This window comes from Antechinus flavipes, chromosome 1, assembly GCF_016432865.1.
Source record: "Antechinus flavipes isolate AdamAnt ecotype Samford, QLD, Australia chromosome 1, AdamAnt_v2, whole genome shotgun sequence".
Lineage (NCBI taxonomy): Eukaryota > Metazoa > Chordata > Mammalia > Dasyuromorphia > Dasyuridae > Antechinus > Antechinus flavipes.
Window position 1 is genome coordinate 95,989,774 of NC_067398.1, and position 27,849 is coordinate 96,017,622.

Genomic DNA, 27,849 nt, shown 5'->3' on the forward strand with positions numbered 1-27,849 from the left:
CTAAAGTGTTAAAACAAAACACAAACTATAACATAAAAATTTGAATGTATCAATAGATAAACTAGAGGGTGATTATTCATTTTAGTCATCGCCATTTTCTCAAATTTCCTGACTTCTGTTTCATATACTACCATCCTTCCACTTAGCCTGGTTCACAGATTGGCCTTGTCCTTTACTCAGCATTCTCTGATATCCCTCACATAAAAACAAGGTGCCAGATTTAGCAACAGTCTCTCCACAAAATATCGTGTACCTTTTCCCTTCTTTATACTATGGCACAACCATCAAGATGTCATCACTTATTTCCTGGCCATCACAATAATCTCCTCATTAGTCTATTAATAATAGCATATAGATGCACACATATATTATTATCATATTTTCTTCTTTTTTTGAGGCAATTAGGACTTGCCCAGGGTCACACAGCTAGCAAGTGTTGAGCCCAGATTTGCACTCAGGTCCTCCTGACTTCAGGGTTGGTGCTCTACCCACTGCACTGCCTAGCTGCCTCTTTAGCTAGCATTTTCATAGTGTCTATGTGACAGACACTAGGCCCTAACCCTCGACAAATACTATTTCATATTGCCTCACACGACCTTGTGAAGTAGAGGCTATCATCCCCACATGCATCTGAGGACACTGAGGCAAACAGGCTAGAAAATATCCGAGGATCCATTTGAATCCAGACTGTGCTCCTTGCTGCCTGCGTCCTTTCCTCTGCTACCAAAGGCTATTCCTACAGCACAGGTAGGATCATGGTAGCCCTCTGCTTGACAGGCTCCACTAGTTCCCTCTTGCCTTTACGACCAAATACAAACTCCTTTATTTGATATTTAACCTCCCTATAATCTAGCTCCAGTCAACTTGTCCTAGTTCACTAATACTAACCCCTATTCTCCTTCATGTACTAGATGGTCTAGTCAAACTGGCCCACTTATGTTCCCCTCTACATTTCATTCCTTTGGGCTCTCCCCCTTTGAATATAGACTGACTCCCAGGCCTGAAATTTTTTTTCCTCACTTCTGCTTTTCAGAATCCCTAGATTCTTTCAAAGCACAAGTGTCATCTCCTGTGTAAGCACACTCAACTTGATTCCTTCAGCCTCTAGTGCCTTTATCCCTAGAATTTTCCTTCCTTATTTCAGGAAAGCCCTTTCCTGAAATAGCTCAGCCATGCTTCATTTTACTCCCAATTCCCCAAATCTAATTTTTGACTGATTTATCAACCAAATAGCTAACGAGCAATTGCTCAATTCCTGTTTCTGGAAGGGGTGTGTCAATCTACTCTTATGGCCCCATTAACTCACCCAGTAACTTTGCACACCAAAGTCTCCTTCCCTGGTCACCTCTGCACTATTTATGTTGTAAACTTGACCTCCTTCCCATGCCAATCTTAACTAAAATGTAAGCTTCCTGAGGGCAGGACCTGTCTTTGATTTTGCATTTATGTCCTTGAAACTTAGCAGAGTGCTCATGTTTAATAAACACTTAATAAATGCCCCTTTTGCTTGGTTAGAGGTAGGTATATGTGCACATATACACATATGTAGGAATGAATATAACCAGGAAAGACATGGATTTCTAAAAATGAGTTTTCCTGGATTTCTAAAAATGAAATGTTAAGTTTTAAACACCTACCATCTTAAATTTTCAGTAGCAATAACTTCGGAATCAATTAGTATTCATAAGAGATCTACCAGCACTTAATAGTTGTAGATAAAAGAGAAATGACTTATAAATCAGTGGTATCAAACTAACTACATCCACTGATAGATTAAATATAGGCATGAACAAGAGATTTGTTTCAGTTATTTTAAAATTGTTTCAAAGTAATCTAATTACAGAGTTAAGTTTCTTTAGATTATTTTGAGCATGCATCTTGTATTGATGCATTTCTTCAATGGCAAAAGTATCAATCCTTATTTTTTTCTTACAGCTGAAATTACTAAGATTCATCAAATAACAGCTCTTAATTGAAATGTAATTTAATTGAAAAATTCATTAATAAAGAACATGAGTGTTTACAAAAGCCATTTAAATAGTCTCACCTCTTCATCTTCTGAATCTAACATTTCTTCTACATCAGTTGGTGAAATATTTAGGATAGAAGCTGCCAAACACTGGACTTTTTGGGTTGAAGTTTTGGTAAATGTTTTATTATGTCTTATTTTTTTAATATGTCTTATTCGCGACCTCATCTCTTGAATATTATGTAATATTGCTTTAGCTAAACCCTGTAATGAATAATAAAAGCATGTAACAAATACAAAAGAACCTAAAATACTACAGAAAACAAATTAGATTTAAAGTAATCAAGATGGCAAAATATGGAATAATTAATATGCTCTCTCATTATCAGGTTTACTCTCCTGTAAATATTTGAAGACCTTTTTTTCCAACATGACATGCTCTTTGTTTTCAGATGTTATATCCATAGAAGAGATGCGAGCAAATTGAAAAGCGCAGAAAGTAGTGATAATGATTTAGAACTTGGAACTTACATTTCTTGCTTAACATTACTTAAGTAATGTTGACTGATGTTCAGTTGATCCTTCTGAATAGGATAATGAGATTGTCTTTTTTACCCAGCACCAATTCCTTGCTTCCCACTAGACCTGATTACAATGTTACATCTTTCGAACTGTTTTAGCATGCTATTACCTTTGATGCATTTCTGATGTTTCAATAAGCAATGTGATTAGAATTAAATCTATTAACTAGTTGTCATCTAATACTGCCTTTAAGACACTTTCTTCTATATATTTTATGCTAGCTAATATTCAATGCAAACTACTTCCATATGCTTCTTATACTGCTAGCCCTTTCCTTTCCTTTCCTTTTATAAAGAATGACCAACTCCTCCTGGGTACCATGCCATTCACCTTTTGAATTACCTTCAGTGATTTCCAAATGCCTCTAGAATAAAATACAAATTTCCCTGGCTCCACCCTATGCTGGACTTTTCCAACCTCATGATTCATTATTCCCCTTCCCTAACTCTAGAATAGAGTCAAGTTTACTCACATTCCATCTCTCTCTTCTCTGGGACTCTTCATCTCTGCTTCAATATCTCCTTCTACATTAAGTCTTTCCTGACTTTATCAATAAACTACCTTTTTAATAGTTTTGTATTTATTCTGTATACACATGCTGAATTCCCAAAATGAAGTAAGCTCTTTGAAATTTTTTTTTTGGCTTTGCATCTTCAGCCCCTAGTATAATAACTATTATAGATAAAAACTTTATTTATGTTATTAATTAGATGCTTCAAATATATTCACTATATTGCTTTAGAATACAACAAACTATATATGTAATACTCTATTAAGCTCACCGATATACTGATACCATTCTCCCCCAAAAATGCATTATCAAATAAGAAAGCCTCAGTTCGATTGGATACAATTAAAATAATTTTAATAATACATTAAAAGAACAGTTTGATCTTAACATTTTTATCCCAATAAAAAGAAAAAAGAAGACAAAAAAGATCATTGAGTAAGGAGGAGATATATATTAAAAGGAAAAAGAAAAGAAAAATAAGGAAAATGGCTAAAATACAGAAAATAATGAAGACTAAATAATTTAAAACCATCATTTCATGTGGCACAATCCCATTACTGTTTTATTAAATCAGCTGGCAAATCAGTTCAGGCTCTTAAAAAATTACATTTCAAATAAAAAAGCATACTTGACATGAGGCAGTGCTTAACTATACTTTCTACAGTGGAGCTCACAAAGTCATAAAAGTAATACAAAATTATTCTTAGCTACAAAAAATACCAAATGGCAATCATTTGGGGTAGGTTGCATGTTACCATTAAAAACAGAAGTCCAAGTAGACAGCTATTTGAAATGATGATGTTAGCAAAACAAAGAAATAGCAGGAGGGTCAATTCAAATAAATAACAAAGTAAAAACAGAAATGAGTCTCCCCCTCAAAAAAAAATCAGAAATCTATAAACATACAGTAAAAAAAATTAAATAACCTTAATACTTTTAAACTACAAGATATAGCAGAATACCTAGCCCTAAGTCATGTCTTACTATCACTGTTAACTCATTCTCAACTTTTAAAATGGGTTTTAAATAAAATGATCCTAGGACAAGTCCTATTATTTTTCTTATTTAATGTTTTACAGACAATTGCAAAAGTAGATAAATAGCTCTTTTTTTTTTTTTTTTTTTTTTTTTGGAAATTGGATAAAAGCAATAGGATGTAAGCTTATATTCTGGAGTCACTGAAAGCATCTTGAGGACACCTGTATTAGTAAACAGAATAGAGGGGTTAGGGTGTTTCTTTTGTTGTCCCCATGTGATTCTGATCTCCTCTCCTAGGTATCTCTGTTTTGAAAGCTTTTCATTCCACATAGCTTGGTGATGATGAATATTTAGTTTGAAGACGTTTTAAAATTATGTTCTTTATTTATTATTATTACAATATCATTATTAACCACAAGTATTTATTGAATACATGATACCATTACCTTTTCAATGTATTTTTTGAATACCCCCAAGAAGCTGAAATAACTATCATTTGTAACTGTTTCACCATTGATTGTAATCCTCAAAAAATCATAGACAACTGGAAAGGTACCTTATCATCAGAGGACAAATATCCTGATTTTCAAAAGGCAAGGAACAGAGTCTGAAAATTCTAGGTCAGTGGGAATGATTTCACTTCCAGGTAAAATTCTAGAACATCTTATTAAAGATATACTTCAGGGAACATATTAAAAAGAAAATGGCTACCACAAAGAACCAGCATGGCTTCACTAAGAATAGGTTAAATCAGACTAACATTATTTTCATTTTGACAGATTACTAAATTTTTACATAAGAAGAATGCTAAAGGCATAAATTACGTAAATCCTCACAAAGCATTTGATGAAATTTTTATGCTATTCTTGTGAAAAAGATGGGGGTAATGGCCAGAAGACATTATTTTAGGTTATCTATCTTTGATAACTAGATAAATAGAAACCGGAAACATTCAGAACTGGTAGAATAGAATAAGAAAGAAAGAATATTGATAGTCTAATGTCATCTTAGAAGGAGTCTTTCAGTATCCATGGATTTGTTAAATTTAGAATTGCTTAGCATTTTTATCAGTGATGTAAGTAATTACCTAAATGGCCTGTTCATCAAATCTACAGACTTTATAAAGCTGGGAAAGACTGTGAACACACTAGGCTTCAGAGTCAAGAGTCAAATAACTCTTGACAGGCTAAAGCAGGGAGGTGAACTGAAAAAAATACAATTTAATAGGATTGAATATGAAGTTTTATAACTGGGACAAGGTAGGGAAGTGTTGATTAGGTGACAGTTCAACAAAAAGAAAATCCAGATTCTTATGGACTACAAGCTCAGTGACTTGATGGTGCAATAAGGCAAGGAATCTTATAGAGTATTGAAAAGCATAACTTCTGGTATATGAATGTTACGGAATATTATTGCTCTGTAAGGAATGACCAGCAGGATGAATACAGAGAGGCGTGGAGAGACCTACATGGACTGATGCTGAGTGAAATGAGCAGAACCAGGAGATCATTATACACTTCGACAACGATATTGTATGAGGATGTATTCTGATGGAAGTGGATTTCTCTGACAAAGAGACTTAACTGAGTTTCATTGGAGAAATGATGGGCAGAAACAGCTACACCCAAAGAAGGAATACTGGGAAATGAATGTGAACTATTTGCATTTTTGATTTTCTTCCCGAGTTATTTTTACCTTCTGAATCCAATTCTCCCTGTGCAGCGGGAGAACTGTTCGGTTCTGCAAATATGTATTGTATCTAGGATATACTGCAACATGTTTAGCATATATAGGACTGCTTGCCATCCTGGGGGTGGGGGAGGAGGGAGGGAGGGGAAAAAATGAAACATAAGTGATTGCAAGGGATAATGTCGTGTAGAACTTATCCTGGCATGGATTCTGTCAATGCGAAGTTATTATTAAATAAAATAAAATTTAAAAAAAAAAAAAAGAAAAGCATAACTTCTAGGAATATAGAGAGGATAGTCCCAGTGGAGTGGTCACATCACATCTAGAATTGCTGTTTTCAGTCCTCAGCACCATGTCTTGGCAAGGATCTTGATAAGCTTGCGCATATTCAGAAGTGGGCAATGAGCATAGTGAAGGCATCAAGTTCATGTCCTGTAAGAGTTGGCTGAAAGAGCTGCAGAAGTTTAGCATGGGGAAGAAAAGGCACAGAAAGATTATGTTAGTCACTTTGAAATAAAATATTTGAATGTCTATCAGTTGAAAGAGAGATAAGTCTTGTTTTGTTTGGCCTCCAAGAACAGAACTAAGAGAAAAGGATGCAGTTAAAAGGGATATATAGTCTTGATATTAGTAGAAACTTTCTTATAATGAGACCTATCTCAAAGTAGAATAAGTTAGCTTAGGAGATGATGAATTCTCCTCCTCACTGGAAGTCTTTGGATTGGATGATGATTTGTTGGTTATGTATGAACTTCAGACATATTAGATGGCTTCTGAAATTCCTTCTAACTCGAAATCTTGTGAAATAATAATTAGTAGAGAAGCAGACAAGAGAGAAACAACAGAAAGTAGAAAGAAAAGTGAAGAATATGAGCAATCAAATATAACTATCTATATAATCGCCAGAAAGCTCCAGTTATGTGGAGCCTTTCATATAATCATTTTAAGTCCTATTGTAAAGGGTGAAAAGGCATATACTGTTCAGCTTTTCATTTAAGAATGGCATATTAACTATCAAGTTCATTTAGTTAATGACTTCTGTCATTGCACTAGTGGCTTGAGTTTAAAAATTGAGTCATTTATTCCCTTCTGACAAGAATGGCTAGGCACATGATTATTACCTTGTAAGTAAAGGGCTCTGAAAATTTTAAATCTCCATATAAATGTCAGCTATTATCATTTTTAATAAGAAATATATGAAAGAAGAAGGTGACAGTGAGTTAGTCCTAGATAACAAATGGAGAGACAGTAGAAAATAGTGAGCAAAACGATGCAGTGGAAGCTGAGAGATCTAGGTACTAGGGTAACTTTACAACTAGCCTAATTTTGTGAGCTTATATAAATTGTTTCATTCTCTGACTCTCAGTTTCTTCAATTCTTAAATATGGTATAGATAATTAAGATTCCTACAAACTATGAAGTTTATTTACTCTTGCTTCAATCAATGACTGACTGTTGGTCATTTGCTTTAGTTCCAAAATTTAAATGACCATAATATAATGATGTTATATTCTAGACTCTGAAAATACATGCTCAACAGTAATCTCACTGAGTTATAAAATAATAGCAAATACTATTATTTACTTCCTGGTGAATAAATTTAAATAGAATATAGAATAGTCGTTTTAGTAGCAAATGTCTCCAAGTGGCTTCTGCACAAAAGCAGTGAGTTATTTCCCCACTAGATATTTTTTACATGGTAATTAATAAATGATAAAGGAATCCTTTCTGTGAAATTTTTACAATAGAGGCTTAAATTTTAAACTCTCAACTTTACTTATATTGATAAAAAATATGGAATAAGATTTTTAAGAGACATTTGAGTAAGTTAACCATTTAAGAAGAAATTAAAAATCACAAAAGTGACAAGACACAGATGCAAACAAAAGGGTGGGCTTTTTTTTTCAAATGTTCTGTATTTTCCACAAAATTTCCATTATGATTACAAATTTGGCATTTATTTTTCTTTCAGCTAATGTAGGTAGTTTCCATTTCTATGGACTATTTTAAATAAATTACCTCATGCCTTTCATTAAACTAAACTAAAATCCTTTTGTAGCTGTGTTCTAAATACTCTAGGAATTACCACAAAACAAATTTAGTTTTGTGAGGTAAACCCAAAATACTGTCATAATAAACTGAACTTCCTAACCAATATAACACCACAGATTCAATAACTGAAACTTTCACAGTTTTCATTCATCAAATAGCTACCTGAACAAGGAGTCTATAATATTCTTTTTAAAAAGAGGTAATTTCTAAATTAAATGTAATATAATAATTCATAATTTATTGAGAAATGAATATAAAGATAGAAGACTACCTTATCCTTCCAGGATTTCAATTTGGACAACTGCAGTCAGCTTATTCCAGTTCCCCTTGTAGTTTCCATAAGAATTCATTTTAAATTTAATTCTGACAGTAATATTTTGTGTTTAAAGACTATATCCTCTAAGAAAGGATGTGGCTTCTTTATGATTTTCTACATAGTTGGCACAATTTCAGTCTTTAAAACTCATGCCAAAAAAAAAAAAAAAAAAGATGCAAGTTCTGTCTTGGGAAAGAAACTTTCTTTATAAAATTCTTCAGAATAAGAAGTGCATAAATATGTCATTCATCACAAATCAAAGACAGAACCTTTTAATTTCTTATTCACAACTACCAATAAACTGCTACTTTTAAGATGTTAAACTGTATTCACTTTGGGAAAAAAACAACTATGGCTAGGCTGAGGTTGATATCAGGAATACTAAATGAAGCCAAATATTTATATTTTCTCTTCAACTATTGTAGAGGGATGAAACTCCAAAAAGGTATGATTGAAGCAGACAACAGAGTACTTAAGGCTAATTACCTATTTGATGTGAGACAATGACTCCATTAGCATATATTTGGATAAATGGCTCTTCTCACCCTTGGTGCTTACTTATAATCAGAGGCAAGGATTGGAGGGTGGAGGGAGAGAGGCAAAGTCACTTGGTGGCAGGCTAAGGAGGAGAGAAGTTGGTGAATTTGGACTCCAAAATTGAAGATTTTGCTTGCCTGCCTCCTTTACTTCTCCCCCTAAAGACCAAGGACTTTAATTCATCCTGACTCTGGCCGATCCTGAAGCCCTCCAAGAAGCTAGCCCATACTTTGCAAACTATCATTCATTATCTTATTTTTTTATTATATCTCTCTACCAATCTGCTAAGAAGGCTCTCTCATAGCTTTCCACTGACCTTTCTAATTGCTCTTTCTCATTCTCTTTACATTTATCCTCCTCTAGGTCAACTACGGGTGTTCCTTAAGGTACAATTTAAGGGCCTAAGGAAGCTCCATTCTCTCTTTTTTATATATATATATCAAGGATTCTTCTTTTTTTTTTGGTGATTTCTTAAATTCATAACTTTTTAAAATTCATAACGTACAAAGATTTGTAATAGAAATCAATTATACTGTAATATCAGTCTACCTATTTTTTCCTGTCCAAATTAACAGTTCTTTGTGAAATATACGTAGAGATGCTTAAGAGACTTTAGACTCCAAGTTAAAAACCCCTACTTTATATTATCTTACTTCGGGATCTCATCCAGAGATTCAATGATCATATCCATGCAGATAACCCTCAGCTCTATTTATCCAACCCTGACTTCTATGCTGACCTACAGCTTCACATAACCAATTATCTATAGATTGTCTTCTACTGGATATTCTATAGACTTCTCAAACTCAATACATTCAAAACAGAACTCATTATCATTCCAAACTCTTCCCTCTTTTAACTTCTCTATTACTGTCAAAGTACCATTCTAATTCAGGTTTCATCCTCAAATCTTCACCCTTTCATACTATATATTGAATCTTTGTCATGCCCTGTCTTTTCTGTCTTCACAACATCTCTTCCTTCTTTTGCTCCACAAATAAAATTTTCCTACTACTCTGATGAAGACTTTAATCCATTAATATCTATATAGTAGAAATATTAAAAAGTTGAATGTAACAATCTAAATTCAATTATGCAATGAGAAATTTTAGAGAAAGGAAAAAAATAGAATGTGTACAGTATCTGGTTTTTTAAGTGACATAAATATCAGGAGGAAAGAATGTTTAAGAATCACTGAACTCTCTGAAAACCATGACCAAGCAAAAATATGGATAATATATTTCTTTTTTAAATTTATTTTTGTTTTTACAAAGCATGTGCATAGGTAATTTTTCCAACATTGACCCTTGAAAAACTTTTTGTTCCAAATTTTCCCCTTCTTCTCCCCACCAACTCCCCTAGCTGGCAGGTAGTCCAATACATGTTAAATATGTTGAAATACATGTTAAACCCAATATATTTATACATATTTATACAGTTATCTTGCTGTACAAGAAAAATCAGATCAAGAAGGAAGGAAAGAAAAACTGAGAAAGAAAACAAAATGTAAGCAAACAACAGAAAGAGAATGCTATGTTGTGTTCCACACTCTGTTCCCTAAGTTCTCTCTCTGGGTGTAAATGGCTCTCTTCATCATTGAACAAGTGGAACTGTTTTGAATCCTCTAATTGTTGAAGATAGTCATGTCCATCAGAAGTGATTGTCATAGTCTTGTTGTTGCCATGTATAATGATCTCCTGGTTCTGCTCATTTCACTTAACATCAGTTCATGTAGGTCTCTCCAAGCCTCTCTGAAATCATCCTGCTGATTATTTGTTATAAAAGAATAATATTCCATAACATTCATATACCACAATTTATTCAGTCATTCTCCAATTGATGGGTATTTACTCAGTTTCCATTTCCTTGCTACTACAAAAAGGGCTGCCACAAACATTTTTGCACATGTGGGTCCCCTTTCTTTCCTTTAAGATCTCTTTGGGATATAATTCCAGAAGAAATACTGCTGGGCCAAAGTGTTTGCACAGTTTGATAACTTTTTGAGTATAGTTCCAAACTACTCTCCAGAATTGTTGGATCTATTCACAGTTGTACCAACAATGTATCAATGCCCCAGTTTTCCCACATCCCCTCTAACATTTCTCATTATCTTTTCTTGTAATCTTAGTCAATCTGAAAGGTGTGTAGTAATATTTCAGAGTTGTCTTAAATTGCATTTCTCTGATCAATAGTGATTTGAAGTACCTTTTCATGTGACTACAAATAGTTTCAATTCCTTCATCTGAAAATTGTTCATATCTTTAACCATTTATCAGTTGAAGAATGGCTTGAACTATTATAAATTTGAGTCAATTCTCTATGTTTTAGAAATGATCCTTTATCAGATCCTTTGGATGTAAAAATGTTTTCCTAGTTTATTGCTTCCCTCTAATCTTGTCTGCATTAGTTTTGTTTGTACAAAAACTTTTTAACTTAATATAATCAAAATTATCTATTTTTGATCAGTAATGATTTCTACTTCTTTGGTCACAAATTCCTTCCTCCTCCACAAATCTGAGAGGTAAATTATTCTATGTTCTTCTAATTTGTTTATAATATCATTCTTTATGTCTAAATCATGAACCCATTTTGACCTTGTCTTGGATATATGGTGTTAGGTGTGGGTACATGCCTACTTTCTGCCATACTAGTTTTTTCCTAAGTATTCTTTAAAAAATAGACTAAATGCCTTTTATTTGCCTAAGATAATATAAATACATTTATGCCAATAATTCAATGATGGATTGTTTTGTGACCTGTAAGATAACTTTCAACCTATCTGATAGCTCAATAATAATAGAAATTTGAACTCTAACTCTACATTTATAGAAGAAGCTCTTCTCATTCCAAAATACTTTTTGTGGTTCAAAGTCCCAGGAGGATATTTCAAAACACTAATCATTTTGCTTTGGCCTATGTTTTCAAGTTAATTCCTTAATTTATCAAGTTTAACTGATGAAATTCAAATAGCACTCAAAACAAGGCAATTATTATGTCAGAGCATTAAAATATAAGCATCGAGGATTTACTACTATATCATGATAGCATTGTCAGAAAACCAAAATGAGAACAGAAAATATCTTTCCACATGTGAATATATAGACAGTAAGTCTCCTAAAGCAGCAGTATGTTTCAAACACTACATTGCTATAGTTATTGACTATTTTGTCCTATAACCCTAACCTATTCCACTTATCAACCAATCTATTTCTTAGCTAGTACCAAATGGTTTTGATGACCACTGCTTTATAATATAGTTTTAGATCTGGTACAACTAGGCCACCTTCATTTGATTTTTTTTTTTTCATAAGTTCCCTTGAAATGCTCAACCTTTTTGCTCTTCCAGATAAATTTTGTTGTTATTTTTTTCAAGTTTGGTAAAATAGTTTCTTGGGAGTTTGATTGACGTAGCACTAAATAAATAGATTAGTTTAGGGACTATTGTCATCTTTGTTATATTTGCTCGACCTATTCAAAAGCACTTAATATTTTCCAGTGGCTTAGATCTGACTTTATTTGTGTGGAAAGTGTTTTGTAGTTTTGCTATATGTTCCTGACTTTCCTTTGGCAGACAGATTCCCAAATATTTTATACTATCAACAGTTATTTTAAATGGAATTTCTCTTTGTATCTCTTGCTGTTGGATTTTGTTAGTGATATATAAAAATGCTGATGATTTATGTGGATTTATTTTGTATCCTGCAAGTTTGCTAAAATTGTGGGTTATTTCTGATAGTTTTTAGTTGATTATCTAGGGTTCTCTAAGTATATTATCATATCATCTGAAAGAGTGATCATTTAGTTTCCTCATTATCTATTCTAATTCCTTTAACTCCTTTTCTTCTCTTATTGACAAAGCTAGCATTTCTAATACAATATTGAATAGTAATGGTGGTAGTGGGCAACCTTGCTTCACCCTTGATCTAATTGGGAATGGTTCCAGTTTATCCCTATTACATATGATAATTATTGATGGTTTTAAATAGATGTTACTGACCGTTTTAAGGAAAAGTTCATTTATTCCTATACTCTCCAGTGTTTTCATTAGGAATGGGATTGGATTTTATCAAATGCTTTTTCTGCATCTATTGAGATAATCATATGATTTTTGTTAATTTGGTTATTGATATAGTCAATTATGCTAATAGTTTTCCTAATATTGAACCAGCCCTGCATTTCTGGAATAAATCCCACTTGGTCATGATGTATTATATTGGGGATGATTTTCTGTAATCTTTTTGCTAATATTTTATTTAAGATTTTTGCATTAATATTCATTAGGGTGATTGGTCTATAATTTTCTTTCTCTGTTTTCATCCTACCTGGTTAGGTATCAGTATTATGTTTGTGTAATAAAATGAATTTGGTAGGAGTTCTTCATTCCCTATTTTTTTTTTCAAATATCTTATACAGTATTGGAGTTAATTGTTCTTTAAATGTTTGACAAAATTCACATGTAAATCCATCTGATCTTGGGGACTTTTTTTAAGGAGTTGATTAATAGCTTGTTCTATTTCTTTTTCTGAAATGGGACTAATTAAGCAATTTATTTCCTCCTCTGTTAAACTGGAAAGCCTATTTTTTGGAGGTAGTCATCCATTTCTTAGGTTATCAAATTTATTGGCATAAAGTTGGGCAAAGGAACTTCTAATAATTTCTCTAACATCCTCTTCATTAGTGAATAGTTCTCCCTTTTCATTTTTTAGACTAACAATTTGATTTTCCTCTTTCCTTTTTCTAATCAAATTAACTAAAGATTTATCTATTTTGTTGGTGTAAAATTTTTCTTTCAGAAAACTATTAATAGTTTTGCCATCTATTTCTTCTTGCAATTCTCTTAACTTCTCCTTTAGGAATTTAGATGCTATACCACTTGGTGCCTATATGTTTAATATTGATATTGCTTCATTGGTTTTGCTTGGTCTGAGATCAGAATGGCTACCCCTGCTTTTTTTTAACTTCACCTAAAGCGTAATGGATTCTGCTTCAACCTTTTACATTTACTCTGTATGTATCGCTCTGCTTTAAATGTGTTTCTTGTAGACAACATATTGTAAGATTCTGGCTTTTAATCCAGTCTGTTATCCACTTAAGGTTTATGGGAGAGTTTCCCCATTCACATTTACAATTAAAACTCCTAATTCTATATTTCCTGCCATCTTATTAACCCCAAAATACTCTCTTTCCTCTTCCCCTTTCCCTCCTCCCCAGTATTTTACTTATAAGCAATATTTGCCTCAAACAGTTCTTCTCGTTTAGAGATTCTCCCCCTTTCTTATACTTTCCCCCTGCTATTTCTGTGTTCCCTTCTATTTAGCCTACCCCTTCCCTTTTTTGCCTTTCCCCTCCCACTTTTCTATAAAATGAGAGAAGTTTCTCAATGAAATCAAATATATCTAATATTCTTTTTTTTGAGCCAAATCTGATGAGAGTAAGATTAACACAATATTCATCACCCTCCCTTCTTTTTTGCCTCTTCTTAAGATGTAATTTCCCTCATTTTACTTCCTTTTTTCCAGTTACAATCCCCTTTCCACCTCTAGTTTCTTATTTATATTATAACAGCAAAATCAATTATACATGTATTCTTTATTTATAACCATAACAGAAATAGTGCTTAAGAGGTGGTTTTTTTTTTTTTTTTTTTTTTTTACCTTTTTATGCTTCTCTTGAGTTCTATATTTGGAGATCAAATTTTTTGTGTAGCTCTGGTCTTTTCATCAAAAATAAATGGAATTCACCAGTTTCATTGAATGTCTATCTTCTTCCCTGAAAGAAAATGCTCTATTTAGCAAAGTAGTTTATTCTTGGCTGCATTCCAAGTTCTTTAGGCTTTCAGAATATCGGATTCTAGGCCCTTGATCCTTTAAAGTGGAAGCTGCTAGGTCCTGAGTAATCCTTACTGTGGTTCATCAGTATTTGAATTGTTTCCTTCTGGATGCTTATAATATTTTTCCTTCATCCAATTGTTCTGAAATTTAGCCACGATATTCCTTGGGGTTTCAATTTTGGGGTCTCTTTCAGGAGGTAGTTGATGAATTCTTTCAATGGTCATATGGCTTTCTGATTCTATGACATCTAGGCAGATCTCTTTGATGATTTCCTGAAAAATAATGTCTAGGTCCTTTTATTCATCATGGATTTCAGGGAGCCCAGTAATCCTTAGATTGTCTCTTCTAGATCTACTTTCCAGGTTACTTGTTTTCCCAATTAGGTATTTTACATTTTTTTCTATTTTTTCTTTCTTTTTTTTTTTTTTTTGTTTTGCTTGACTGATTCTTGTTGTTTTATTAAGTCATTCTTTCCATTTGTTCAGTTGTGAATTATAGTGAATTTTTTTTATTTACTTTTTTTTACTTCTTTTTGTATTTGTCCAATTGAATTTTTAAATGAGTTATTATTTTGTTCTATGGAATTTTTTTGCATTTTATAAATTCTGTTTTTTAAGGAATTATTTTCTTTTTCCATTTCACAAATTCTATTTTTAAGGAGTTATTTTCATTTTCTGTTTCACAAATTCTGTTTTTCTGGGAGTTGTTTTCTTTTTCCATTTTATCAAATCTATCTTTTAATGAGTTATATACCTTTTCCAAACTCTCTTTCAAATTTTTCATTTTTTTCCCCAATTTTCTAGTTATCTTTTAAGATCCTTCTTAATTTCTTCTAGGAGAGTCTTGTGTGATGAGTCCCAGGTTATATCACCTTTTGGTGCTTCATCTAGAGAGCAGCCTTTAGTCTTCTCAGGTTTGATATTTGTTCTTCTCTTTCACCAACAGAAGCTGTCTATTGTCAGAGTTCTCTTTATTTTTTTACTCATTTTTTTAAAAGTTAAGGTCTGCTTTTAGGGCAGGGGAGGTTGTCCAAGCTTCCTCTATAAGCAGCTGTGGCTGCACTGGATCAGTGCTGACTCACTCCTGGTGCTGGGTGGGCTTGGCCAAGTCCTGCCAGATTCCAGCACTTCGGGGTTCACTATTTACCTTTTGTGTTTATGTTGGATGTTTTATAACTTCTCTGCTGATCTATTGGATTGCATCCAGGGCAGAGTGACCAACACTGCTATAGATTCCTCTAGATTCCTCCCTGTAGATTTTCTGACCTGCAGAGTCCATATTGTCCTGGATCTCTCCATTGTGTGCACTCACATTTGTGCTCAGCCGCTTGTGCTTTGTTGCCTCCCTCCCATTTCTGATTGAAACAGACCTTTTCTGATCTGTATCTTCCCCATAGATTCTCCTCCACGTGGTGTCCATACAGCCCAATGGAGACTGCACTGTCCTAGACTTTTCACTGTCTGTGCTGGCATTAGTGCTCAGCTATTTGCGCTTAGCTGCCTCTCTTCCATTTCCAATTGAAACAGACCTTTTCTGACAATCTTCAAAATTACCTTCTGCTGGCAATTTGTTGCATTCCCAATATTTGTGGGTTCTGCTGGTCCAGAACTAATTCAGAGGCTTGATTTGCTAATTAGTCTGAGGGTTGTAGGAGAAGGTTAGAAAGAAACATATGTGTCATCTCTGCCATCTTGGCTCCACTCCCCTTAGTCCCTTGTAGTATTTTTTGATGGATAGTATATTTCAAGAAATCATAAAACTGGTTAAAACTCTTAGAACCAAAGGGCAAAGTAAGAAGGAATCCATAGTCAAAGAAACCACAAACTTAACACACCCAGAAAATCATAGTTCAAAATCAGGCCTTTCAGGTTCCATTGAAACATTGAAAATACTTCAAAGAACCAGAAAAGAAAGAGATCACTGTTGGGAACAAGGTTATGCAGTGAATTTTTTTAATAGGAAAAAAAAGAATAGAATATATTCTAAAAGGCAAAAGAAAGCTTTGCTTTCCTTTACATTCTGCACAATTGATTATAATCCTTAAGGGGAAAATTGTCTCTCCAATAAAATAGATGACTATTAAATATTACTTTGAGAAAACTAGAGCTGGGTATAATCTTGAAATGCAAACAGAGAAAATAAGAGAGATCTAGAAAGGTTTGAGAATGCTTTGAAATGAGTTCAATGATCAAGTACTCACATCCTAATAAGGAGAAAAGAAAGATCTAGAAAGGTTTGAGAATGCTTTGAAATGAGTTCAATCAAGTACTCACATCCTAATAAGGAGAAAAGAAATTATTGTTCCTTCAGAATCTCACTGATTCAAGAAATAAAAGAAGCAGTACAGGGTCTAAATATAGTTTTTGTTTGTTTAATTTTGAAAAGGTATAGAAGGAAGAGAAAAAAGAGAATATATGAAGGAAAATATAACGGAAGAAGGGGAAGTAACTTACTGTTTCTCATTATTGGTGTTCTTTAGAAGAAGAATATACTCTTCTTTAGAAAGAAGAGTGGGAACTGGGAATATGAGCATTCCATGAATCTCATTTTTATTTGAAATAGACAAAGGATTCTGAACACAGAGATCCACTCAATCACTCTACCATCCCCCTTCCCTTACATACACACACACACACACACACACACACACACACACACACACACATATATATATATATATATATATATATATATATATTATATATATATATATATATACACAGAATTTAGTGTAAATTAAACTGGGAAATGGATAAGGTTATAAAAAGAAAGAGGGGCTTTATGAAAAGGGGTAGAAGTAGGGCAAAACAAGCCTCAATCATAGAAGGCTAATTAAAAAGGGAAAATTAAAATGATAGCAATAAAGGGTAAAAATATTTCAGTCATCTAAGTGTGGATTAGAGGAATAGAGAAAAAGCAAAGGAAGAAGAACAACAACTAGTCATAGATTTCTAATATTAATCTCATTTCCTTCTTTTTTTTGTTTGTAAAATATAGAAAAGTAGTAGGTAAAGAAAAGAAAAATTATAATCGAATATGATGGAAGGAAAAATATACCTAATAATAATGTTCATGAATGAGAATGGTAAGAACTCTCCCATAAAATGGGGGAAGGTGACAGAAGAAATTAGAAAGTAGATTCCAATTGATATTTGATTACAAGAAACATATCTGAAATAAAAAAGATCCATACAGAATTTAAATGAGGAGGTAAAACACAATGTATTATGATTCATGTCTATCCTACAAAGAAAGTGCAGCAATGATGATCTAAGACAAAGTAGTAATTTCTTAAAAGCAATAAGTAAAGAAAGTATATTATGATTATAGACAGCTTAGACTGTGAAGCAGTAGCATTATTTTTTTAAAATAACTTTTTATTGACAGAACTCATGGCAGGGTAATTTTTTACAACATTATCCCTTGCATTCACTTCTGTTCCGATTTTTTCCACTCCCTCTCTCCACTCCCTCCCCCAGATGGCAAGCAATCCTTTACATGTTGAATAGGTTACATTATATCCTGGATACAATATACGTGTGCAGAACCAAACAGTTTTCTTGTTGCACAGAGAGAATTGAATTCAGAAGGTATAAATAATCCGGGAAGAAAAACAAAAATGCAAGCAGTTTATTTATATTCATCTCCCAGTGTTCTTTCTTTGGGTGTAGCTGCTTCTGCTCATCTTTGATCAATTGAGACTGAATTAGCTCTCTTTATCAAAGAGATCCACTTCCATCAGACTACATCCTCAAACAGTATCATTGTTGAGGTATATAATGATCTCCTGGTTCTGCTCATTTCACTTAGCATCAGTTCATGTAAGTCTTGCCAGTCCTCTCTGTATTCATCCTGCTGGTCATTCCTTACAGAACAATAATATTCCATAATGTTCATATATCACAATTAACAGTAGCATTATTAAGCATATGCATATATGTATGCAGAAATATAAATGCAAGAAAAAACTTATACGTAGAATTTTTTAAATGAGATCTCTAGTAATTACTGAAAAAATAATGAAAATAAGCATAAATGTCTCATTTGTACATGCCATCTTTACAAAAAATGAACATATTTTGAGGAATTAAAATATCTTAAACAAATGCAAAAAAGCAAAAATATTTATTATATCATTTGCTGACTATTCAACCAGAATTATAATCAGTAAGGAGTAATACAAAGAAAGAATTAAAATATAAAGGTTAAAGTAATGTAATGAACAGCTTGATGGCAAAGTGATGGATAGTGAGCCAAATGAAGTCAGGAAGACTCATCATCATGACTCAAATTTGAGCCTCAGAGAGCTGGGTGACCAGCTATTAATCATGTCTGCCTCAGTTTCCTCACATGTAAAATGAGCTGGAGAAGCAAATGGCAAACCACTCCAGTATCATTGATAAGAAAATCCCAAATGGGCTCAAGAAGATTTGAACATGACTGAAATGAACAAATGATATAATACTAAAAATTATTGAGTGCTATTGTATAAGACTATTGTGCTAGACTTCATGGAGAATCTTCAACTCAAATCCTACTTATTATCACAGATTTTCCTGCTAGTTGTGCCTTCCTTCTGAGATTACTTCCATTTATATTAGCTATATCTTGTTGTATAGATAGCTGTTTGCATGTTATCTCCCCCATTAGAATATGAATTCCTTACATAAGGGACCATTTTTGCCTTTCTTTGTATTCTTGAGCAATTTATATGTGAGGAGATGAAAACAGGCACATAAAAAAATTCAAGTAACTCAATATATTATATAAAAAGTACTTGGGAGGGAACTGACATAGATAATAAGTGCTACATAGGTTTAGAGAGAAGGCACATATATAAAGACTAAAGCAAAGAGATCATTGAAAATCCCTGTGTTCAAATATTCTTCTTTTTTTGTAAACATTTTATTAATCCTTTTATCTCTTTAGTTCTGCTCTACTAGTGACTATATCTTACACTTAAATCTATTTTTCTTCTTCAAGGCTCTTTATTAATCCAGATTTCACCGCCCATCTTCTCAGCTCTCTTCACTAAAATCCCACATTAATGCTTCATCATAATATGGAAGCAATGCTAGATTCTTGAAAGCTAACTCCAAAGAGGACAAACACTGGCAAGACCCCATTAAGCTGGAAAGGCTTTGGGTACAAACCAGTGATGGACTCTTCCTTATTAAGCTTAGAGGGCATCTCATGCTGGGTAGATAAGTCATAAAATTAAGAGTTTTAGTACACTTCAAAAGCTTATGGTCATTTGCTTAGTTACAAAGCCATTATTACCTCACTTGCCAGGATTACCCATACTGATGTGGGTAATTAGAAGCAATTAAGTGGTACAAAAGATAATGCACTGGGCCTGAGATCAGGAAGATCTGACCTCAAATCTAGATTTGGATATTTCATAGTTATAGAATCCTTGTCAAATTACTAAACATCTGTATGCCTCAATTTCCCCAAGTATATAATGGTTATTTAATGCCTGGCACATAGTAAGTGCTTAATAAATGCTTATTCTCTCCAAATTCAACAAATATTAAGTGCCTACTAAGTCCAAAATATTACAGTAGATACTGGGGATACAAAGACAAAAATGAAGCAGTCCTTGCCCTCAAACAGCTTATATAGATCCTCTAAATAGTCTTTTTATCTTTATTACAATTAAACAATTACATATGAACATAATTATAATTAGTTACCCTTTTTCTTTTATCTTTACTATATTATGTTATTCTCTTCTGTGAGAACATCTATAGAATGAGCAATTACATATCTACAACAATTAACGTTATAAAATTTCATGAATGAAAATCAGCAGACTTGAAAAAGACAGGAGCAGAAAAAAATTATAATTCTAAATCCAATTAAATGACAGAAAACTCAAATGCCTGGATGACATGAATAATAGTTAGCATTTATATAGTACTTAAATGTTCACAAATGCTTTGCAAATATCATCCCAATTAATCCTCACAATAACGCAATAAGATAAATGCTATTAGTATCCCCATTTAACAAATGAAGAAACTAAGTTTCTAGAATACTGAGGTTTGTGGGCTGAGGAAATCAAGGGAAAAACAAATTTTCTTAATATTTTCCCATCAAGCTTATAGGATAACACTCCATTTCAGTGTAAAATGTAAGTTTCTTGAGCACAGTAACTGGTTCATCTTTGTCTTTGACTCTCGGGTACCTAACACAATGTCTGGGATACACCCAATACTTAATAAATGAATACTGATTAACTTATTCAAATATAATAGCTGATATTTACCTAACACTTTAAAATTTATATATATAAATATATATACACATATATGCAATAATATATATATGTGTGTACATATATACACATTTGTTTCATTTGATTTTTATAATAATCTTGTGATATTGATAATATTTTTATTTACTTGCATATGACTAAATTAAGGGTCAGAGAAGATAATACATTGTCTTTGGTCACACTGCTAGAAAAAAAATTAGTAGGATTTGAATTAAAAGTCTTCTTGATACTCCCAAGAAATTACTTCACAGAGCTAGAAAAAACAATAACAAAATTTATCTGGAAGGACAAAAGATAAAGTATTTCAAGGGAATTAATGAAACAAAATGCAAATGAAAGTGGCTGTAGTAGACCTAAAACTAGATTATAAAGCAACAATTATCAAAACTACTTGGTACTAGCTAATAAATAAAGTAGTTGATCAGTGGAATAGATTAGGTTCGTAGGACAAAAGAGTTAATGACTATTGTAATCTAATGTTTGACAAACCCAAAAACCCCAGTTTTGGGGATAAGAACTCTCTATTTGACAAAAATTCCTGGGAAAATTGAAAATTGATATGGCAAAAACTAAGCATTGACCCACACTTGACACCCTACATATCAAGATAAGACTGAAATGGTTTTAGACATAGTGATATTACAAGCAAATTAGAAGAACAAAGGATAATTTACATTTCAGATCTATTGAGAAAAAAGGAATTTATGGCCAAAAAAGAACTTGAATACATTTTGTACAAACAAAACCAATGCAGACAAAATTAGAAAGGAAGCAATAAACTGGGGGAAAATTATATTCAAGGGTTCTGATAAAGGCCTCATTTCTAAAATATATAGAGAATTGACTCAAATTTATAAGAATTCAAGCCATTCTCCAATTGATACATGGTCAAAGGATATGAACAGATAATTTTCAGATGAAGAAATTAAAACCATTTCTAATCATATGAAAAAGGTGTTCTAAATCACTGTTGATCAGAGAAATGCAAATTAAAACAACTTTAAGATCATAAAGGAAGGAAAGGGAGCCACATGTGCAAAAATATTTGTGGTACCCCTTTGTGTAGTGGAAAGAAAATGGAAACTGAATGGATGCCCATCAATAGAAAAATAGATGAATAAGTTATAGTATATGAATGTTATGGAATATTACTGTTCTATGAGAAATGACCAGCAAGATGATTCCATAAAGGCCTGGAGAGTCTTACATGAACTACTACTAAGTGAAATAAGCAGAATTAGGAGATCATTTTACATGGCAACAGCAAGATTATATGATGATCAATTCTGATGGACATAACTCTTGTCAACAATGAGGTCAACAAGACCAGTTCCAATAGTCTTTGATGAAGAAAGCCATCTTCACCCAGAGAGAGGCCAGTGGGAACTGAATATGGACCATGACATAGTATTTTCACTCTTTTAGTTTTGTTTTGTTTGCATTTTATTTTCTTTCTCTTTTTTCCCTTTTGGATCTGATCTTTCTTGTGCAGCAAGATATTTGTGGAAATATGTATAGAGGAATTGCACCTATTTAGCATATATTGGGTCACTTGCTCCTAAGGGAGGGGGAAAAGGGAGGGGAAAAATTAGAACACAAGGTTTTGTATGTGAATGTCAAAAAGTATCCATGTATATATTTTGAAAATATAAAGCTATAATTTAAAAAGTCTTCTTGATGCAAAACCTTAGCCTCTATCCACTTTTCTATATAATCACTTAAAAAAAATATCACTATTTCATTATTTTCAGGTATACTTGATTTCCCTTGACTTAATGATTTTTATAGTAACATTAAAAGTCTAATACACCTAACTTTGAGCAGAAATTCCCTTAAGCATTCGAGCTATTTCTTGGCTTTTAAACACTCATTTATTTGATTCAGATAATAAATCCAGAGACCAGAAGTTGTGCATAAATTAATATGTCATATAATGGGGTTTGATAATCAGAAAAATAAGGGTAGTCTTATTATATAAAAATATTTTAATAATACCCTTTCTCTAATGATGATTGACAAATGATTTCTTTTGTTGTTGTTGTTTGTTTGTTTCATTTTGCTGAGGCAATTGGATTAAGTGATTTGTCCAGGATCATTCAGCAATTAAATATCAAGTGTCTGAGGCTGATTTGAACTCAGGTCCTCCTGAGGTGCTCTATCCACCCTATCATCTAGCTGCCCCATTTTTTTTTTTGTTTTTCCAAAAGATTTCTTAATGTAATTCCAGTATGCTGTGAATGAATAAAAAAAGGACTTTCTACTACTTTATTATTCTTCTACTTCACAGAAGTACATAATTGATGAATTGGTTTTGACAACATAACTCTACTAATTCCATAAAATTACAAAATATATATAATCCTAATATAAGACTGCATCTTACCAAATAATGCATCTATTTGATAAATATTAAACAGTTTATACTTTTACCTGAATGCTGGCTCCAGGTTAGACTAATGAAATCTACTGAAAAGCTAAAGTTTGATATGTGACTCTTCACATATAAATATGTTAGCAAGTCAATATTAGGGCTAAATCTAAGTAAACAAATCCTTATTGAAATTTTCTTGAAATGTTTTATTTGATTATTAGGAGAATCGATACCTTCTCTCTGCCAGATAGACAGACAGACATAATCCAGGCATTTAAAGCAATTGATTTTACTCTAGGGCAAAATTTTATATTCAAGACTAGATCTAGAACAGATGGCTACTCCACCTCTCTCATAACTGTGTTGTACTACATGAATAAATGAGAAGTCCAAAGGGAATGTGTATTTCATAACTAGGTCTAAAGAAATATCATTACTATTATCATTTCTACTAATATTTATTAAATATTCTTGTGGGCCTTATTTGTTAATATATTAGGCACTTTATAGGAAAACTCCCAGAGTCAATAACATTCCATTTGGATAAATTAAAGTGCCTACCTAGTTTCTGTCCTCCTACAGTTTACTATCACTTGCATGATTTTTTTTCATTCAACTTTTACCTTAATGCCTCATTGTGAATCAGGCATGATTTTGTAGAGGACTGCAGATATTGGGGAACTGTCGAAAAGTATACTTGAAGCTCAGGTACTTACAGCAGGGTGTTTACTCAGTGTGATCCATGAGATAATGGTTCTCTAGTTCACATATACTTAGTACTTAGTGTGATATGGTGATGTAATGGTTCTACAGTTGGCACATGCTCAGTGTGCTGTAGTGATATAATTATACTAAGGTTTTTAAGGGCTGAGAGTCTAGAGTCTGGAGTCTGAACTCGAGTTTACACACACGCACACACACACACACACACACACACACACACACACACACATACACACACAGTCTCCAGTCCTCTCAGCCCTTAAATACCTTAGTACAATTACATCACTATAGCATACTGAGCATGTGCCAACTGCAGAACCATTACATCACCATATCACACTAAGTACTAAGTATATGTGAACTAGAGAACCATTATATCATGGATCACACTGAGTAAACACCCTGCTGTAAGTACCTGAGCTTCAAGTATACTTTTCCACAGTTCCCCAATATCTGTGGTCCCCTAAATGATTTTGATTTCTTTAAGATAATACTAGTAGATTATAAACTGTGGCAAATTATAACAAATTTAAAAATTGGGGTATTATCACTATCATATATTTATCATCTGTAAAACTTTTAATCTGATAGATTTTGGGATATAACAATTCTTAAAGATCATTTATCCAATAAAAGGGAAGTTGTGCTCTGCATTAAAAAAAGGAAGGATGAATATCAGAGATCACACATCCTTGAAGTATTGATGGATGTGTTAAACATCATTCAAAGAAATTATAAAGAAGAAATGCAAAGTGTGGTATCTGCCCTCAAATTTACAAGGGAAAAATGAAAGAATAATAAAGTCAATGTGTAATAAAATTCAAAATTGTATAGCATAATCTTTGTGACTCAAGTGATCAGAAATATGGTTTACAGTTGTCAGGGAAGGTTTAATGGAAGAAGGGGAACATGACTTGAGTTCTGAAAGATAAGGGATATATTTGCACAGGCAATGAAGCCAGAAAATAACATCATAAAATAAGGGATGGAAAGTTAAATATAGTTAATAAAAGACACAACCAACATGGCATAGGTATAATTTGGTAAATAGTGAGATGTAAAGTTGTATAAATAAATTGTACCAGATTATAAATGGCAATGAAAGTCAGGTTTAAGAGTTTAAAATACAGTAGGAAATTTGGGGTTTCTGATAAGAATATTGATATGATAAAAGCAATTTTAAAAGAATATTATTCTAGTGATAGAAAGTAGATTGGAAATAGAGGTGTGAAGACAGAGATGGCCAATAAGGAGATTATTATAATAATTTTGTTGTAAGTAATCAGAGACCCCCAAATTCAACTTTTATAAATTATAATGCTGAAATATGGAAAAGATTAGGATTATAGGATTGTCGATTTAGAGCTAGAAAAGAAAATACCTCAGCCCCATCTAGCCCAAACTTCTCATTTTACAGATGAGGAAACTGAGATTCAAGTGAGTTGAATGACTTGTCTAGGATCACTCACACAGTGTTAAAAATTGGATTTGAATGTGAGTTTTTCTTTCCAGAGTTCATATTCTTTCCACTATACCACTCTCTATCCAAAGCCTGGATTCAAACTATAACTCTTGCACTCTTCTACTACACTATTACTGTCCTTTGAAGAAGTATCCTGACATAGTACTTGGTTGTCCTTTCAAATACAAATGAACCTCTTCATGCTCTTAAAACCTACCTATGAACCTTGTATAAAATCAAAATATATTTGATGGAAAATTCTTATCTTTGTAGAACAGAGGAACACCTTTCATAAGCCAAGCTGGTATATGAGTTATCTGCCTCAGTCCTGGTAAATTCCAAAAAAAGAAACATCTAGCTTTCTCCATGGCAACCATTCAAGTATTATATTTCTTTTCATTTACTGTAAACTACAATCAAGAAAAATGAAGACAAAAGATAGGAAAATACATATAAAGAAAGAGAGAAAAGGAGAGAGAAACAAAGAGAAGAGAATATAAAAAAGTTTGTTAGAAACAGAAAAATGATAGGATATATAAAGGAAACTGAGATACTATCTCAGACTTCAAGGAGCGTATAATCTATTTTGATATATAAGACAGATATTTCTGAAACAAATAGAGACCAATATAATATTATGGTAGTAATGGACTATTGTTTTAAGAGTTAAATTATGTAGTACAGGCATCATGACAAAAGTCATATATGTGAGAAAAAAATAATTATGAAAAATTTGAGATTTGTGCTAAGCCCTGAAAAAAGGTAAGGTTTGGATAGATAGAGAGCAGTAATGAGGGATTTCTAGCAAGAAGCCTAACATTAATAAAGGAAAGAGACAAATGAACATGGCAGAAAGGGGAGAGAAAATAAACTGGTATTACTGAAATACAGTAATGTGCTGTGGACTTCTTGTGCAGAGTACTAGGTACAATTTTAACTTTAAAAATTCTTCATAATTGATGGATTTATAATACTAGGTTGGTAGGATTAAGATAGATTATGGAGAGATCTGTATCTAGAAAGGGATTCAATAAGTTATTTAACCCACTTTCATACTCTTGCCTAGAACTACAACCTAATAATTGAAGATACCTAGCCATCTTGTTTTTCATAGATTTTCAGGGATATATTATTTGTGGTTAGGTTTACAATAGGAATCTCTCAACAGATACTCACCTCCAATGCACGTACACTCTTGCCAACACGCCCATACACATGTATATTTTCCCCCAAAAAAAAACCAAAGCCATCTAAAAATGTCACAGTACAAATCACTTTCTTATTTTGTAGTTTACTATTAAGAAGCTGTTAATTTAATAAAAACTCTTGATAAGATTTTCCAGTGTTCTATTAGAATGGTCCCTTTTTTTCACCTTTCTTGTTTCTGTTCTGTTTGTTTCAGATATGAAGAATCATTAAATAGTTAAAAGTTATTCTTTATAGCCTTGAAAATAATCAATCTCATCTCATCAAGAATTTTTTTTCTTTTTATTATACCCTCCCTTCCTTAATCCCCACCAAATCTTCAACTTTTCTGAGACAGCCTATTTTCCAAGTTTGCTTTTTGTCTATTGTTTCCCCATCAAAGAAGTAACTCTCTATTTGCACAAGCCCTCCACAATTCCTTCCCCAAAGTATATGTACACTCTAGACCCACCTTCCAATACTGATACCATGAAGAGTATCTTGTGCAACATTAACACAATCTTTGATTTGCTCTAAAGGCTCAAAAAACATATGGCATTTTTGAGAGGTTAACATGTTAAAGAGGGGAAAGAATTGTTTTTCACAGAAAGGAGACTAGGATTCAAATGCTATCTCAATATGTACTCAATGGCTGTCTATTCTTTGGTAATCACATAAGCTATCTGAGACTTTTATCATTTATCAAATGGGGACAATAAAGCTATGTACCTTACAGTGATAAAAAGAAAACACTTTTTAACTCTTTCTTTACACAATAATACTATAGTTAGATGTAAGATGAAGGACTTACATTTATGCTTTGTGAACTTGTTAAAAGAGACCAATCATTCAAAAGAGGCAGCTAGGTGGTGGTGTGGATAAGAGCGCTGGGACTGGAGTCAAGAAGAATTGAGTTCAAAATCATCTTCAAACTCTCACCACCTTTGTGATCTTGAGCAAGACCCTTCACCTCCACCAGTCCTTTCCCTTCCTCAACAATATGTAATGAAACATCCATCCCCACCCCCATTAGCCTGAGGAATTCATATTCATTAACTTCCATAAATACTCCATAGGAGTCTACTCAATGTCCAAGACACATTTCTCGAGTTCTCTTGTCATTGCATGGATACTGATGTTGCCTGACTTTTGTTATCTCACATTGTAATTTTAGGAGTGGTCCATATTTTCTAGGCATATATCTCTATATATATCTCTGACAGGCTAAACTCTTTTGAACTTTACTAAAGAAACTGCAAGGTTTCAGATTTCATACATGGAACTTTGTAAACAGAAACAATTGAAGAACCTTATCCCCTAAAGAGAATCCTTCCTTTGGATTCTATACTCCCCAATTAGAGTA

General features: G+C 32.8%; 1 protein-coding gene across 1 annotated transcript in view; it reads right to left on the reverse strand.

The window, feature by feature from the left end:
• Positions 1 to 27,849, reverse strand: part of CNTLN (centlein) — a 446,067-nt gene that overhangs the window by 42,787 nt on the left and 375,431 nt on the right. Inside the window, exon 25 of the mRNA XM_051970804.1 lies at positions 2,048 to 2,233. Coding sequence (XP_051826764.1) covers positions 2,048 to 2,233 — 186 coding nt within the window. The remainder of the gene's footprint in view (positions 1 to 2,047; positions 2,234 to 27,849) is intronic.